This window comes from Myotis lucifugus, unplaced genomic scaffold (assembly GCF_000147115.1).
Source record: "Myotis lucifugus unplaced genomic scaffold, Myoluc2.0 scaffold_425, whole genome shotgun sequence".
In the NCBI taxonomy this organism is placed as follows: Eukaryota; Metazoa; Chordata; class Mammalia; order Chiroptera; family Vespertilionidae; genus Myotis; species Myotis lucifugus.
In genome coordinates this window covers 408,878-427,533 of record NW_005871473.1, presented here as the reverse complement: position 1 = coordinate 427,533, position 18,656 = coordinate 408,878, and the positions used below count along the sequence as shown (strand labels likewise).

General features: G+C 49.2%; 1 protein-coding gene across 1 annotated transcript in view; it reads left to right on the top strand.

Moving 5' to 3' along the window:
• The window catches only part of LOC106699516 (cytosolic carboxypeptidase 4-like), a 96,922-nt gene extending 82,626 nt beyond the window's left edge, over positions 1-14,296 (top strand). The window contains exon 5 of the mRNA XM_023744046.1: positions 14,129-14,296. Coding sequence (XP_023599814.1) covers positions 14,129-14,296 — 168 coding nt within the window. The remainder of the gene's footprint in view (positions 1-14,128) is intronic.
• The last annotated feature ends 4,360 nt before the right edge of the window (positions 14,297-18,656 follow it).

Sequence of the window (18,656 nt, the reverse complement as noted above, 5' to 3'; positions counted from 1 at the left end):
TTAGGTGGCCCCCACAGTTCTCTGGGGCGACTCCCTTTTCAATTTTGCTTTGCGCTTCGGAATATTTCTATGCAAAAGGCAGACGCAGTTATTCTCCTCCAGCGACACGTCTCTTTATTATTTTTTGATCTCATTGCTGCTGCTACCAAGTTTCTCTGCGTGTGTCTTTCTTTTCTTTTTCTTTTTTTTTTTTTTCCTTCTTCTTCCCTGGCATTTCCAACTCTTTCCATTTGGAGTCTCCAGCGAGCCCGCTTGGCGTGAGGTCCCCCTGGGGGCACTGGGCACGAGCAGACGCGATCCTGTGCCCAAAGGTAACAGCCCGGCTTGCCGATTGCAGTTGGTCCTGGGGCTCTGCTTCTGACAGCGTTCTGTGCTGTTACCACGTGCCGAGCCAGGACGGCCTCCCGGCTGTATAACTTGGGGAAGTCATGTGGGAGAGAGTGGGTTGACTCATCAACGGACCCAGGTTCTATTCCCTGCTCTGCCACTTACCACGGTTCTGTGTTAGCTAAGGGGGCTGTTAATGACCACGGGCTGCGTGGCTTAAGACCACAGAAACGTATTCTCTCACAGTTCATGAAACAACCAGAATCAAGGGTTGGCTCCCTCTAGGACAGCGGTTCTCAACCTGTGGGTCGCCAACCTGGGGGTCGAGACCTCTTTGGGGGTCTAACGACCCTTTCACAGGGGTCGCCTAAGACCATCGGAAAACACACATATAATTACGTATTGTTTTTGTGATGAATCGCTATGCTTTCATTATGCTCAATTTGTAACAATGAAATTGGGGGTCACCACAACGTGAGGAACTGTATTAAAGGGTCTCGGCATTAGGAAGGTTGAGAACCACTGCTCTAAGGTTACCAGTTCAATCAGGGCACACACAAGAATCAACCAATGAATGCATACATAACTGGAACAACAAATTGATGTTTCTCTCTTTCTCTCTCTCCCCCCAAAAAAAATTAATAAAAAAATTTTTTAAATGTTTTTATTGATTTTAGAGATAGGAAGGGAGAGGGAGAGAGAGAGAGAAACACCAGTGATGAGAGGGAATCATGGATCGGCTGCCTCCTGCACGCCCCACACTGAGAATTGATCCTGCAACCCGGGCATGTGCCCTTGACCGGGAATCGAACCGTGACCTCCAGGTTCATAGGTCGGCGCTCAACCACGTATTTGCTGAACTTAAAGGTGTTGAATAAGACAGAGACCGATTGGAGCTTGAGAAGGTAGCAGAGAGGAGAGCAATGGCTTCACTCCGTGAGATAGCAGGTGATTTCAGAGTCGGCGTGAGTCTCGCACGTCGGTGTGTCTGTCTGTACGAGTAGGACATGGCGTGTGAGCCCCCCCCCGCCCCCCGAAAGCGTGCTTCATCACCTCGCTTGTGCCCACTTAACTGTGGCATCCCAACCACACCACTCCCGCGGAGTCATGCATCCATCCACAATCCGCCTCCAGTAAAAAACAGAGCTGAGGCTGCAGCGAGGTAGCCCTCCGACACGCCCAGGGGACAAAGGGTTAATGTTTTATGTTTGTGTTCCGTCGTTTTTATCGTCCTGACTTCTCAGCTCCTTTCTGAATCCATCCACCAGGCATTTTGCAACAAATGCGAGAGAAACAGGGGACGAAAAAAACACACACACAAAAACTACCCTCATCTGTATTTATAGGGAGTTGACAGATGCTGCATTTTCCTCATGTCAGGCCCTAATCAATTCATTGCTAAAAGGGAAAAAAAGGGAAGAGAGAGAGAACAAAGCAGATAAAGAAGAGCCATTAGCACGGGGCGTCTGGCCATCACGCTCTGTTGTGACTCTCATTAGTCGGCGTTAATAAAGGCAGGGAGAGAGGGCGTAGCAATCAAAGCAAAGCTTGTTGGCAATTGCAGACACATTATTGTCACCTGCCAATGACATCCGGCGCCTTTTAACTTTCCAGTTTGGTGCTTTGGAGAGACTAAAAGGTTCCCCTCCTATGGATTCTTCTTCAATGTGGTCAGGATGAGGGTCCCAGGGGAGGCGGGGGGTGTCTGTATGTCTGTCCGGCTACCTCCGTGTGGAGCAGTGGTTCTCAACCTTCCTCATGCCGAGACCCCTTCATACAGTTCCTCATGTTGTGGTGACCCCCAACCATAAAATGTTTTTCGTTGCTACTTCATAACTGTAATGTTGCTAATGTTATGAATCGCAATGTAAATATCTGATATGCAGGATGTATTTAGGCGACCCCTGTGAAAGGGTCGTTCGACCCCCAAAGGGGTCGGGACCCACAGGTTGAGAACCGCTGGTGTAGAGGGAACATGACCGGGGCTTGTTTGGATGTGTGTGTGCTTGGGGTCTTAGGAAACCGGATCATTGACACCGTTATGCTGTCCTGGTCGGTCCTGGCTGTTGGCGAGGCTTCGGGCCAAGCACTGACCAAGAGAACCGGCCTGGCTGGGCCGGCGTGGCTCAGTGGTTAGGGCATCGGCCTGCGGACTGAAGGGTCCCAGGTTCGATTCCGGTCAAGGGCACGTACCGAGGTGGTAGGCTCCATCTCAGCTTTGGTCGGGCGCGTACAGGAGGCAACCAGTCGACGTGTCTCTCTCACATCGATGTTTCTTTCTCTGTGTCTCTCCCCCTTCCTTCCAGTCTCTCTAGAAATCAATGGAAAAATAGCCTCGAGTGAGGATTAACAAAAAACAATTTAAAAAGCCACCGGTTCAATTCCTGGTCAGGGCACATGCCGGGGTTGTGGGCTCGATCCCTGTAGGGGGAGCAGGAGGCAGCCGATCCATGATATTTCTCTCTCATTGATGTTTCTATTTCTCTATCCCTCGCCCTTCCTCTTTCTCTAAAAAATCAATAAAAACATATTTTTGAAAACGCGCACACACACACACACACACACACACAAGAACCAGAACAATCCATGAACGGTGGGCACTCAGATACCTAACGAAATTATTCTTGAGGTTCGAGATGCCACTGCTTCGCGTTATCAGCAGTGCCTGGACCCCAGAACGGTCATCCGTTTGAAAAAAAGGTGTCGACACAACAAATGTATTCATTTCCGTAGATTCCTTCCAAACTTTCAAAACGAACTGCAAGTGAATAAACACCAACTTTAGCCCTGGCTGGTGTGGCTCAGTGGTTGAGCATCGACCTAGGAACCAGGAGGTCACAGTTCGATTCCCGGTCCAGGGCACATGCCCGGGTTGTGGGCTCCATCCCCAGTAGGGGGCGTGCAGGAGGCAGCCGGTCCATGATTCTCTCTCATCATTGATGTTTCTCTCTCTCTCCCTTTCCCTTCCTCTCTGGAATCAATAAAAAAAAATATTTTAAAAAAATGAATAAATAAACATAAACACTGACTTTAGAGTCATTCAAAGTGTGTATACATTTTTCTGGGATGCCCAGCAGGACACGGAGGGTTTGTGAGTTGAATCACCTGCCTCGCCCGCCGGGGGGGTGAAATCTCGCGGGAGCTGGGACGTGACTGCGCGTTTCTCGGGCGTCTCCACGCTGCTCACGCTGCCGGGCCCGAGGCCTTAGACGCTCGGCCGCCATCTTAGCTGCCAGGTGGGCTACAGATTCTCGGTATCGTATCGCGGTGGTTTTGGTCCTGGGAGCCCTTACTTCCCTTCGTAACAGCCCCAAAGTGCAAGAACAGGGGCGCCGGCGATTCGGATACGCCTGAGAGACGCCGGGCGTGCTGCCTGGAAATGAAAAGGCGAACGCGACAGGTGTGCCGAGGTGGCCAGGACCTCCGGGGAGAGCGAGCCTTCCCTCCGTGAGATTGTGAAGAAGGAGAAAGAAATTGGTGCTGTTTTGTGTTTGTTTGTTTTGTAATCTTCACCCGAGGATATTTTTCATTGATATTTAAAGAGAGTGGAAGGGAGAGGGAAAGACGGAGAGAAATATCGTTGCCCTGCATGTGCCCGGAGCAGGGCCCGGGCCGGGGATGGAGCCTGCAACCGCGGTACCTGCGGCATCGAACCCGGGACCCTCCAGTCCGCAGGCCGACGCTCTAGCCACTGAACCACACCAGCTCGGGCAAAATTCGTGCTAGTTTTGCTGGGGCACCTCACACTGCAAGGGTTACGGACACCGAGGGTGAGGAGGACGGATTAAGATGGAAAAGACGTGGAATGTGTCGGGGGGAGACGTGGACAGAAAATGTTCCACTGGACGGCGTTGGGCTGGGAAGCGTGGAGCATCTGCAGGACCTCAGCCAGGCCCCTGGGAATGTAACTGAGAGGCACCAGGCCGTGTCTGGAATGTAAAGGGCCAGTTACCCAGATTCGGGGACCGGACTGGACCGGAGGACAGATGTGATGGCTGGAGCTGTGGCAGCCCCTTTGCAACCGCGAGGAGAAGCCGAGAAAACTGCTGAGACACCCCTGCCACCAGGTATGTCAGGTCCCGGTGCCACCGTGTGTCCATCCCTTATATCAGTGATGGCGAACCTAGGACACACGTGTCAGAGGTGACACGCGAACTCATTTTTTTGGTTGATTTTTCTTTGTTCAGTGGCATTTAAATCTATAAAATAAATATCAAAAATATAAGTCTCTGTTTTACCATGGTTGCAAAGATCAAAAAATTTCTATATGTGACCCGGCACCAGAGTTAAGTTGGGGTTTTTCAAAATGCTGACACGCCGAGCTCAAAAGGTTCGCCATCACTGCCTAATATATTCAGTGCCTACTTGGGTTGTTTTGAGGTTTTTATGGTTTTACACTTATGGACGATATTGCTTTCAATATTATTCTTTTTTTTTTTTAATCTTCCCCTGGGGATATTTTTCCATTGATTTTTAGGGAGAGTGGAAGAGAGAGGGAAAGACAGAGAGAAAACACGGATGTGAAAGAGACACATCGATTGGTTGCCTCGTGCATAGGCCCCGAGCAGGGCCGGGAGCCTGCTACCGGGGCACCTGCCCTTGACCGGACTGGAACCCGGGACCCTTCAATCCTCAGGCCGACGCTCTATCCACTGAGCCAAACCGGCTAGGGGGCTTGCTTTAACTATTCTTGTTCATGCCTGTCTCCGGGTATATATTGGCAAAAATGTCTCTGAAGAGTGTATATGGAGGCATCTATACTCAGGTTGTGGAGTTCTAGGGTATGAATATGTTCGGTTTTGCTGAATAAACCCCACACTGTTTCCCAAAATAGTTATCCTCGCTTCCCCCCCTCCAGCATTGGGAGAAATGTCTCGCTTCGTTTCTTCGACAATACTTAGGATCTCTGACTTCTTACAAGGTGAAATCGATCTCGACGTGATTTTCATTGCAATGTTGCTAATTGCTAATTGAGGTCAAGCGCCTTTCACAGGGCTAGGGGTTATTGCTGTGTGTGTTTGTGGCTTTTCTGTTTTGTTTGTTTGTTTTTTTCCCTGAGAGGTGTTCACATTCTTGGCTCATTTTTTCTGGGTTTTTAGAAAGTATGAATTTCTAATGGAACCACCGGTGCTCTTTCTATTTTTATTCTACTCCTTTGGTCGTTGTAAGGAGCGCCAATACGTTCTTCTATCTGAACTCAGAATGTGGCTGGACTTTTCAGTCACTCTCCGTGGGATGTACTGTGATTGATAAACCAAGGTTCCTAATTGGACCTAGGCCGGTTGATCAGTCTTTGCCTTTATGATCTGTTCTTGTGGTGTCTTATTTTCTTTCTTTTTTAAAAAAAATATATTTTATTGATTTTTTACAGAGAGGAATGGAGAGTTAGAAACGTTGATGAGAGAGAAACAACAATCAGCTGCCTCCTGCACGCCTCCCGCTGGGGATGTGCCCACAACCAAGGTACATGCCCTTGACCGGAATCGAATCCGGGACCCTTGAGTGTGCAGGCCGATGCTCTATCCACTGAGCCAAACCGGTTAGGGCTTGTGGTGTCTTATTTTCAAAAAACCCTTCCTCGCCTTTCTGAAAGGAAACACATGGGATCTGTCCCTTTCTGACACCAGGTGTGCGGCTTCTCCCCATTTGGACCAATCATCCGACACCAACCACACGTTCTACAACTCCCTGACTCCGCCTCCGATCCCACAGACAGCTCTCTGCTTCCCATGTGGCAGTCAGTCACAGTTATTTGCGTATATTTACATACAAGAGGCAAACGAATTCATACTTTAAAAAATGGGTTTATGCCCGGCCGGTGTGGCTCAGCGGTTGAGCGTTGACCTATGAACCAGGAGGTCAGGGTTCGATTCCCGGTCGGGGCACATGCCCGGGTTGCAGGCTCCATCCCCAGTGTGGGGCGTGCAGGAGGCAGCCGATCCATGATTCTCTCTCATCATTGATGCTTCTCTCTCTCTCTCTCTTCCTCTCCTTTCCTCTCTGAAATCGATAAAGATATATTTTTTAAAAATTAAAAAGACACAGAAAAAGCAACACCTGAATTTAAAAACTCTAAGGTGAGATACCAGCACGGTTCAGATTTGTCGTGCTCCAATAACTAAAGTCGAATCACAAATTGGCCGGCAGTATGGCATCAGCACACTGTCTAGATCAGTGATGGCGAACCTGTGACACGCGTGTCAGAGGTGACACGAGAACTCATCTTTTTGGTTGATTTTTCTCTGTTAAATGGCATTTAAATATATAAAATAAATATCAAAAATATAAGTCTTTGTTTTACTATGGTTGCAAATATCAAAAAATTTCTATTATTAGCACCACGCTCTAACCAACTGAGCTAACCGGCCGACTATCAAAAAATTTCTATATGTGACCCGGCACCAGAGTTAAGTTAGGGTTTTCCAAAATGCTGACACGCCGAGCTCAAAAGGTTCGCCATCACTGGTGTAGATTCTTGCTGCCCGAGCACCCTGGTCGCTCAGACCTACGGATTCTGAATATACATGCGGGTCTCGGATGATTTTCTGTAGCCTACGGCTAGTCTCACCCCGTTGCTCTCTGCCAAGGCCAAATCCCGGAAAATCTAACTCGGGGATTTTATTGGCTTCACAGTTCATTGGCAGAGCAGTGATTCTTGAGAGGGAGAAAAAACAAACAACCTTGAAGTTATTTGTAAATCCCCTACCACTTCTGGGTTCAGATCTCCAAATTGGCTTGCTGCTGCGAAGGAGGTTCGAATATTACTCACTCGAGTGTTTTCAGGATTTCGTCTCCTGTATATCCTGTATCCCTCCAACATACAACGCCATTAAGTCGGTCTCAGATTTTAATGGGCGTGAAATCATCGTGCTAAAAAAATGCATCTCATCCGACAGACCTCAGCCTCGGGGTTCCGATTTTGGTGGGTTCGGTGGTGAGGCCCAGGATTCTTTGGGGTCACCGTTGAGAAATTACAGAAGCGCCTTTGTGGGCCCTGGTGGTCTCCAATTCAGCCGTACACGCGATGCTGCGAACAGTGTCTTTGCCCGAGATAGTCTTACACGTGGAGGAGGCCAGAGCCCAGCCAGTGTGGCTCAGTGGTTGAGCATCGACCTATTATGAACCAGGAGGTCAAGGTTCGATTCCCCCCGGTCAGGACACATGCCCGGGTTGCGGGCTCCATCCCCAGTAGGGGGCGTGCAGGAGGCAGCTGATCGATGATTCTCTCTCATCATTGATGTTTTTATCTCTCTCTTTCTCTCTGAAATCAATAACAAATATTTAAAAATATTTCTATGGTACTTATTTAGAATGCCAACAGTTCTAACTTTTATGACATGGGTAAGTCATTTCATTTAGAAAAATACTGCACGGGCCCAAAAAACAAACACATGGAAACGTTCTGTCAGCTGGATCCAGTAGTGGTTTATGGCTCTTGGTTCATGGACTTGTATGCAATGCATCCATCTTGTAAAGAAATAGTTACGGCCGGTGTGGCTCAGTGGTTGAGCGTTGACCTATGGACCAGGAGATCACAGTTCGATTCCCGGTCAGGGCACATGCCCGGGTTGCAGGCTCCATCCCCAGTAGGGGGCGTGCAGGAGGCAGCCAATCCACGATTCTCTATTAATCTCATCATTGATGTTTCTGTCTCTCCCTCTCCCTTCTTCTCTGAGTTCAATAAAATATATTTTAAAAAATATAGAGATGATATTCATGAGTCCCAGACCCTGAGCAAAGCTGTATAGAGTGCACCGCAGTGGGTTTTTAAAAAACTTTTACATTAGGACTCACTTGCATTCCTAAGAGATAGCAGATGGCAGGGGCCAGGAAGGCTTGTCAGCACCTCTTGTTATTTCAAGCCCATCCTCTAGGGGTCGCTGACGTTCTTTTGGAGGAGGGCTGTGGTCATTGACCTCCCAGTGCCCTTCAAGGGAAGGCTGTCCTGATGACCTGGCCCTGCCAGGCCAGCCAGCCAGCCAGCCAGCCAGCCACGGGGAAACAGAGATCAGACACATCCTTCCCTGGACTGAAGACGTCCGTAACCATCCAATCAGATAGGGGCTCCCTATGGCCACAGGCACCCACAGGTTGCTGCTATGGAATCTCTTCTCAATCTGGTTTTGCTCGGTGGGAGTTTTGCTCGGTGGGAGTGTAACATCTTTTTTAAAATATATTTTTATTGATTTCAGAGAGGAAGGGCGAGGGGGAAAGAGAAACATCCAGGATGAGAGAGAATCAAGGATCGGCTGCCTTCCGCACGCCCCCTACTGGGGATGGAGCCCACAACCCGGGCATGTGCCCTGGCAGGGAATCAAACAAAGACCTCCTGGTTCATAGGTTGACACTCAGCCCCTGAGCCATGCCATCCGGGCAACTAAATAGTTTTTATGTCCTAGACTTTTGCTTTCTCCCCTCCCTTCCTTATGACATTCTATCTGCCTTTGCTTGTTTAAATCTGTCCCCCCAGTTCTCTCTCCTCCCTCGGCCACGTTGGTTCTCTGACCTTTATTTCTTTGGACAATCACCTGGTTCCTTTCACACCAACGATTGCTTCTCACACCCTCACCCCTCTCATTTATCAGTTTCCTTTCCTTTCCTTTTTAAAAAACACATATTTTTATTGATTTCAGAGAGATAGGGAGAGAAATAGAAACATCCATGATGAGAATCATGGATCAGCTGCCTCCTGCACGCCCCCTACTGGATGGGGATGGAGCCTGCAACCCGGGCATGTGCCCTGACCGGGAATCAAACCGTGACCTCCTGGTTCATAGGTCGACGCTCAACCACTGAGCCACGCCGGCTGAGCTATCGGTTTCATTTCTTTGGCTAATATGCTCCTTTCTCCATTACAGTCCTGCAGCCTAAGTAGCCCCTGTCTCTGGTCCCCCAGTTGTATCGGAGAAGGAGACGCTGAGCTAGGATACAGCTGGTTGCACACGCCCCAAAGGCCAACCGAATTGCTTCTGGCTAATTGGTTTTCTGGCCCCAGTAAGCACGGGGTTTCTACTGCTCCCTGACACGGCCTGTCCTCACTTCGCTGGTGCTTCTGATTAGTATTCGAAAACGGCATTCTCTCATGGCCCGAGTGGGAAACCAGGCTGTCGATTTATTTATACCCAGCCTCGGGCAGACGTTGGGGGCGTGTGGAAAGCTACAAGATGCAGACACTGCTCTGTGTGTGTATGTGTCTGTGTGTATACACATATCGATTAGGAGTGATGTTGGGAGTGGAAATCCATTAGCCCATGGGCTGGGAAAGGGACTAAAAGGAGGGTATAAAAATGCCAGAGAAAGACTTGGTGTCATTGCTAAATGCAGGTGACTTTTTCAGATCCGTAGGGAATAGTGTCTTGCACAAATAAATGCTCTGTCCCGGCCCCGTCTGCGTGGCTCAGTGGTTGAGCGTCGACCTATGAACCAGGAGGCCACGGTTTGATTCCCGGTCAAGGGCACGTGCCCGGGTTTCGGGCTCGATCCCCAGTAGAGGGCGTGCGGGTTGCAGCCGATTGATGATTGTCTCTCATTATTGGTCCATAGGTAGATGCTCAACCACTGATTGAGCCTTGCTGGCGGACTCTATTTTTCTTTTGAGGTTAGCATCCAACACCTTAAGGTCTAGTAAAGACATAGCAACAAGAAATCTGTTCCTTTGGTATCGTCCCTGGAAACATTCTCAGAATCCTTACGAAGCGCTGGTGTGAGCAGTCATTACAGAAGAGAGTGAGACGTAAGAGGACCGGTCTATGGGAAAGTCCCAAGAATCACAATTATACACCCCCCTCCCTGCACCCCGAGGGCAACTGCCCCCACCCCTCGAGACTGGGTCTCTCGTCCTCCTGACCTTTGGTTAGGTCTAACCTAGGAGGCCCTCAACATTGCAACATAGAAGTTAGAACAAGCATGTCAAACTCGTGGCCTGCGGGCCACATGCGGCCCATGATGAATATGTTTTCGGCCCAGCCAATATATTCGTATGTAAGAAACATTTTAATAAAAATTTCGTGACTTAATTTTGACAATATCCAGTTATACATAATCCTATATAATAAAAGGGTAGTATGCAAATGGACCCTAACAGCAGAACCACTGGGAATGACTGGTCACTATGACACACACTGACCACCAGGGGGCAGACGCTCAATGCAGGAGCTGCCCCCTGGTGGTCAGTGCACTCCCACAGGGGGAGCTCTGCTCAGCCACAAGCCAGGCTGATGGCTGACAGCACAGCAGTGGTGGTGGGAGCCTCTCCTGCCTCCTCAGCAGTGCTAAGGATGTCCGACTGCAGCTTAGGCCTGCTCCCCGCTGGCAAGTGGACATCCCCCGAGGGCTGCCGGGCTGCCAGAGGGATGTCTGACTGCCAGCTTAGGCCCGATCCCCCGGGGAGCAGGCCTAAGCCAGCAGGTGAACATCCCCTGAGGGGTCCCAGGCTGAGGGACCCACCCGAGTGCACAAATTTTTGTGCACCGGGCCTCAAGTTATTAATAACGAACTACAATGTTTGCTAATGACTGATTACTATCATCGTGTTGCATTCATTTCCCTTACGTGCCTTACACACAAGCGCACCATTTCTCTCCACTAATACCAGCAGCGAATGTTTTAGCAGCCAATGGCCACATCATTCGTCTTGGACTGACCTGTTTGCTGTGTGCAACAGGAAATATTTCACTTTCGGAGAACAAGAAAAATAGGTTTATTTGCATGACACTTATTCATCTGTGTAGTTACTCAGTGTCTGGTACGTTCATCTCCAAGAAAAAAGATTAATTTTTATTAAAATGTTCTATTGTCTTACGTTAACTTGGACTCATTTATCTCAGCCTTTGTATTCAGCATGTCTCTATCGACATAAACCTACGTTCCTGTGAAAACGGAAGCTTCTGTTTTCTTGCGGCCACATACACCTAAACCTTGTTTATTGGGCCCGTGTTGGCCTTGGAGTTTGACACGCTGGAGTCAGAAGAAGGGACCACTTCACACCTCCCTCTCAAAGCCCCAGCCTCATGCGAGTGGCAGCAGGTTCACTACCAACCCTGGACTAAGGGAAGCCTTGCCTTTGCGTGGAGATGAAAGTGTCTATTTGCATATCACAGGCTCCTTCTAGTCTGCACTTCTGTGGCTGAAGAGCTGGGAGTCCTGAGGTCTGCCTGCAGGCTCATTCCAGAGGAAGAGGAGAGCTCTGTTCAGTGACTAGATCTGGGGGAGGTGGGGTGGGGATGTAGCCCCAGCGTCACGCAGGGTCGGCGACGGGTTCTGTGCAAACGGGGCATATACTGGTTGGCTGTTTGGACCACACAGGAAGCAGATGTGGGTGGGGAGGAGGTCGAAGGGCAGAAGGAAGGCACGATTTTTAAATGAATTCCCTGCCTCATTTATTCCCAATCTCTTAAGACTAATTTCTGGAATTTGAATGAACTCCAAGTACTTAAACATTTTATTTTTATTAAAAAATACATATTTTTTGCCCCGGCCAGTTTGGCTTAGTGGCTAGAGCGTCAGCCTGCAGAATAAAGGGTCCCGGGTTTGATTCCAAGCAAGGGCATGTACCTCGCTTGCAGGCTCCTCCCCGGCCAGGGCCCTGATCGGGGTGAATGCAGGAGGCAAACAATTGATGTGTTTCTCTCACATTGATATTTGTCTTTCCCTCTCTCTTCCATTCTCTATAAAAATCAATGGAAACATATCCTCAGGTGAGGATTAAAAATATATTTTTATAGATTTCAGAGAGGAAGGGAGAGAGAGGGAAAGAAAGAAACATCAGTGGTGAAAGAGAATCATGGATTGGATGCCTCCTGGACGCCCCCACTTGGGATCGAGCCCACAACCTGGGCATGTGCCCGTACTGGGAATTGAACCATGACCTCCTTGTTCATAGGTCGGTGCTCAACCACTGAGCCACACTGGCTGGGCCATTTTTTTTTTTTTTTACTCTTGATTCTGATAATATTACTGGATATGGTTGCCATGGGGTCTTTTAAAGTGGAATTCCTTTGCCAAGTCTGAAATTGCCCAGTGGCATTTTGATTTCCTGTGCTTTGATAGACTAACATAAGGAGAATAGATATTACATGGGGCTGGGCCTTGCTTTCTCAGAATTCAGCCCATTTCTTCATTTATTTAAATTTCCCTTGTTATCCGTTGGTAAACTCCAGGGGTTCATCATACAGCCTTTGGGGTATTTACTATTAAATTCCATTCCTAGATACTGTATAGCTGTGCTGCTCCTGTGAATGGAATTTTTATTATCCTTAATAATTTACTTTGCAGGTTTATAGAAAGAAAATTGATTTTGGGGATATTTAATTTGTAACTTGTCTACTTACTCAGCTCTTGCCTTATATCTAATAGAGTTTCTGTTTCGCCTCATTTCTTTGGTTTTAGTCCATAATCAGCCCTCAAATAATGATCATGTGATTTATTTTCCTAATATTTATGGCTCATTTTTTTCTTATTGAATTGTTTGAAACTTGTCAAGTAATGACAAATGACAGCCATGAGAGCAGGCCATAGTTTTGGCCGTGGTTGTAAGAAGGACTGTGTGTCTCAAGTATTATTTTGGCTGTTGCTTTTATATAAGCACTTGCTATTATTGGTGATAATAATGACCACTTGGATGATGTGATAAAGACTTGGATAATGTGCTATGGGCCAAGGTATAATCTGAATTTATTATATATTGTAAACTCCCCGAATGATCTCAGCAGTTCCATGAGATAGGGAGTATTACTATGATTTTCATTATTATTCCCATTATACAGATGGGAACATGGAGGTGCTGATAGGTCAGATAACTTCCCCTCCAAGGCAAGACATTAAGTGGCAGCTCTGGGATTGAAGGATCCTCCCTCATTTTTCTCCCCTGGTTGGTAACTGTTTGGAAGAATAAAAAAGGGTATTTCTTAGTAAGATTCTTCACAAACTTTGGTTTCAGCAGTGAAATCTTTTTTTTTTTTTTTAATCCTCACCCAAGGATATTTTTTCCATTGATTTTTAGAGAGAGAGGAAGGGAGGAAGAATAAGTGAGAGTGAGGAAGAGAGAGAGAGAGAGAGAGAGAGAGAGAGAGAGAGAGAGAGAGAGAGAGAGGAAGAGAGAGATGACAGATATGAGAGAGATACATTGATTGGTTGCCTCCCACATGTGCCCTAACCTGGGGGCTGAGAATTGAACCTGCAACCCAGGTACGTGCCCTTGACCAGGAATCAAACCTGCGACCCTTTGGCACGTGGGCTGATGCTCTACACTGACCTACGCTGGCCAGGGCAGCAGTGAACCCCTCTTTTTTATTTTTAAATATATTTCTATTGATTTCCGAGAGGAAGGCAGAGGAAGAGAGAGGTAGAAGCATCAGCGATGAGAATCATTGATTGATTGCCTCCTGCTCGCCCCCTACTGGATGGGGGTTGAGCCTGCAACCTGGGCATGTGCCCTGACTGGGATCAAAGCATGGCCTCCTGGTTCATAGGTTGATGCTCTAACCACTGAGCAATGCCAGCTGGGCAGTGAACTGTTCTTAAACTCTGCTGCCTTGACCTCAGTGCGGGGAGGTGACTTTTGCGTCCTTACCCACCCTTCTGCCTTTGGGGTACTTTTGTGCAACCCCAGGTGTCCTGGCGTTGCAGCTCGAGATCCATCCATCCGTCCACGAAGCACATGACAAAACCCACGGAACTGTGCCCGAGAAATACCATTCACTCCCAATCCCCGTGGCGGGCGGGCGGGCGTCCAGGAGACCTCCCTCCCGTCTCCGAGGGTCCTCGCTCAGCCTGCTCACTGTCGGCCTCTCTCTCCCTGCAGGGTCTGCAGTTTGGGACCCGGGAGCTGGAGGAGATGGGAGCCATGTTCTGCTTGGGCCTCCTCCTGTTGGAACTCAAGTCCGCCAGCTGCAGCCGGCAGCTCCTGGCCCGCGCTGCGTCCCTGCTGAACGCCCAGGACGGGGCCCTGGACCAGCAGCTGCGCAGGTAGGATGCTCGCAGGGGCCCGGCGGGACGGGTACCTCTGTGTTTCCACGGGGCGGGGGCAGGTCTCAGAAAGTGAGTCCAGCAGACGTAGGGGTCTCTGACAGATAACAAATCTGGAGGAGCCGCCAGATGAAGGTAAGGATGCGGGTTCTTCAATTCAGCCACCACCCCAGTGTCCTCACTTCCTGCCGAAAACACGGGGAGGCGTGTGCACACACATCCGATGCAGACGCATTTGTATTTTATTGGCTATTTGTGTCTGTAAATGTGCATTGTGAACACATTGTGCTGACGGTGAGAAGATGCGGCGTATGTCTATACTAGAGGTGCAGTGCGTGAAATCGTGTGGTAGCCCCCCGCTGCTCACATCCCCGCCCACCCACCCTCGCGCCCGCCTTGCTGCGATTGGAGCCTGTGGGCCGCAGGGGAGGGACCGAGAGGTGCTCAATGCGCTTGCGGGCCGCGGGGGAGGGACCGAGAGGTGCTCAATGCACCTCATTGGTGATAGATAGGTCATCAGGGACACTGGTTTAGATAGATAGATAGATAGATAGATAGATAGATAGATAGATAGATAGATAGATAGATAGATAGATAGTAGATAGATAGATATGTCAGTTATGTTTATGTATGTATGGGTATCATTTGTAGTCATCCATTACTTGGCAAAAAAAAAAAATATGGAGAGCCCTAGCCGGTTTGGCTCAGTGGATAGAGCGTTGGCCTGGGGACTGAAGGGTCCTGGGTTTGATTCCGGGCAAGGGCACATGCCCAGGTTGTGGGCTCAATCCCCAGAAGGAGATGTGCGGGAGGCAGCCGATTTGTGATTCTCCCTCTTCATTGATGTTTCTAGCTCTCTCTTTCCCTCTCCCTTCCTCTCTGAAATTAAAAAAAAAAAAGTAGGGGGACAATATGATTGCCAATATCTAGGCACTTGGGGTCAAGAAATGTTTTCATCTTAAATAGCGACGTCGCTTCTTAGACCATGTAAAGGTGATTAACACGTTGGCCCGGGGAGCCCGGCTGAGCCGTGGCTGGGAGAGGCGGGTCTCTGAGGGCTGTGGCGACCATGAGCAGGTCAAGAGGGGGAGAGCCATTATCCAAATAAGCCCTTCTGATGGTCTTCAGGGTAGACACATATTTCAGACCTGACCGAAGCAGACCCGGGGGGAGGCGGGGATGCTAAAGGCCCAGGAGAGGAAAGAAAGGACCAGGAGGTGCCGGGAACGCCAGGCTCAGACCCTGGCCACCTTCGGAGCGAGGGGATGATGGATGGAGCCATGGAGTTGCTGGGGGAGGAAGTGCCTCCTGATGAATGATGGGAAAATCTCGCCGCCTGCTTCGCGTCTGTCTGATTCCCAGCTCATTTTCACTCATTTTCCTTGGGCCGCTGTTCGCATGCTATTCCCGGCTGCTTCTCACCCCATCGCCGGTCGGTTAAGCCTGGCACGGTCTGGCGGCATCAATTTGTACTGCTTTGGGGCGCTGGCTTCCCTGATTCTTAATTACCCGCGTGCACTTATGAACGCGCCCATCACTTTGTGTTGAAGATCATAGACCACGGCAACTTAAGTAAACGCAGACCCCGCTCCCTGGAGTGGCTGCGGCCGGTTTCTTTGGTTTTGACACCCCAACCACTTCCTCCCGCCGTCCTTGGTCCCTCCCACACCCCCAGCGCCCGGAGACTTGGGCCTGATTGGCATCTCATGGTGGTGGTTGTTTTTAAATATATTTGTATTGGTTTTTTAGAGAGTGAGGAAGGACGAGGGATAGAGAAATAGAAACATCAATGAGAGAGATCAGTGAGAGAGAATCATTGATATCCGCTGCCTCCTGCACACCCCCTACTGGCGATCGAGCCCGCAACCTGGGCATGTGCCCTGACCGGGAATCGAACCGGTGAGGCCTCTTGGTTCATAGGTCGATGCTCAACCATTGAGCTACACCAGCCTGGCAGCATCTCTTGGTGTGTCCGTCTCTCCCTCTGACAGCGAGATCCTCCGCCTGCCAGGATGTGTCTTTCGACTTGTCTGTCCATCTCGACTTTGCTTTGCTGAGCTCTTGTGGGTGCAGGCATGCCCGCATTTTCTCTCTCTCTTCCCTTTCCCTCCCCTCCCCTCTCCACGGTGGCTCTCGGAGAGGGAAGATTGAGCAGCCCCCGCGTCGCTCGCTTTTTCTGAATTGATCCTGCCCGCCTGTTGGATCCGATGCGGCGGGAATTAGTTGCCTGTAAACTGGAACAAGAGGACATCCATCAAAGAGGCGCCTTTTCTAGTTCGTGTCGAACGGATGCGGTGTCAGGCGCCCAACCCAGTGGCTGCGGTCGGGGTCATCCAGAGAACATGGGCTCCCTGTCTCGCGTGCCCTCCCCCGCGACCGGCGATGGAGTGTCAGCTGGAACTGAAACAGGACACATGGGCCCGAGGCCGCCTGTCACTACTTTCCATTCCTCTTTTGCCTCTTCCTCCCTCCGTCTTACCCCCTGACAGCACTGCAGAGGGTCTGCCGGGATTCTGCGCTATTTCTTCGGGAGGTGGGCGCCTGGTGTCCAGTGAGACAGGTCTTTTGCAAAGTCATTGAAGGGTTTCGCCGAGTCAGCCTCGTCCGTCTGGGTTTGTGTCCCTTCGTTGCCTCTTGGTCTTCTCGGCTGAGATTCCCAATCTCCGTGTGTCCCGCCGTGCAGAGCAAGAGAAACCTTGGCGGTAGCTCAGTCTCTTGCTTTTTCTCCCACACTGGCATCCCCGAGGAACCAGGGCTTCCCTTAGCATCCGGGTAAGTGGATTTAGTCCTCTAAAGGCAACACAAGACAATGAACATCTTTCTTAGACTTCAGAAAACATAATTATAATTTCAACAATCGAAAAGATACATGAGCCCGGCTAGTGTGGCTCAGCGGTTGAGTGTCGACCTATGAACCAGGAGGTCACAGTTCGATTCCCAACCAGGGCACATGCCCAGGTTGCCGCTCCATCCTCGGTAGGGTGCGTGCAGGAGGCAGCCAATCAGTAATTCTCTCTCATCGTTGATGTTTCTATCTCGCTCTCTCCCTCTCCCTTCCTCTCTGAAATCAATAAAAAAAATATATATATATGCATTTAAAAAAATACACGATTAAAAAAATATATGGTTTTTCCTTGGCCAGTACAGCTCAGTTGGTTGGGTGTTGTACTGTGTACCAAAAGGTTGCCTGGGAGGCAGGCTCGATTCCCAGCGGGGGGCGTGCAGGAGACCTCCGATTGATGTACACTCACACATGGGTGTTTCTCTCTCTCTCCCTCTAAAAAAAAAGTATATACAATCCTTTTAATCACAATTATAGGCGTTCTTTGTCACTTCCTTCTAAACACTTTTTTTTCCCTCTTCATGGACTTTATTTTTTAGAGCAGTTTTAAGTTCTCAGAAAAATTGTGAAGACGGTATAGAGTTTTCCTATATATACCCAGTTGAATTGGTAGTCATTACAGAAAGGCAAATTTGAGTGTTTTGGGTCTGACTTTATGCTGATTTTTCTCCAATAACTGGGTAAAAAATAATGAAAACCCATAGCTAGTGTGTCTGTGAGGAAAGAGTTTAATAATGTCACACGGCTCTCTGTAAATGGGTTTACTTTTCTCTGGAGGGGAATTTGGCAACTTGCAAGAAAGTCCATAAAAAAACTCCCATTTCATCCTGCGCTTCCAGCTGGACTATCCCTCAAGAACATAAACTGAGCAGAAAAACAATATTTAATACGTAGGTATTTATAGCAACGAGGCATGTATCTCCAAATAAGTTCAAACAACCCAAATTCCTAGCAGTAATAAAAAAAGAAAGAACATTGTTGATTAATTTTCTGGACTACCATGAAACCATGAAAATAAAGAGCATGTTCATATACAGGTCTATCTATCTATCTATCTATCTATCTAAAGCCTAATATGCAAATTGTCCCCATGGGAGTTCCACTGGGAGACCGATTGCTTGCTATGATGTGCTCTGACCACCAGGGGACAGCACGGAACAAAGGGAGGCCCCGGTGGGCAGCTGGAAGGCCCCAATCATCCGTGATCTCTGGCCAGGCCTAGGGACCCTACCTGTGCACAAATTTCGTGCACCGGGCCTCTAGTGTATATATATAAAAGCCTAAGCGACCAGCTGACCGGCCGATTGGCCGGTAGCTATGAGGCGCACTGACCACCAGGGGGCAGATGCTCAACGCAGGAGCTGCCGAGCTGCGGTGACTTGGCAGCTGTGGTTCTCAGGGGACGCACCCGGAACCAGAGAGGACAGAGCTTGATTCCTGGGTGCATCACCGGAGAACCACCTTCTCGCAATCCAGGGCCCCTCGGGGGATGTTGGAGAGCCGGTTTCAGCCCAATCCCCGC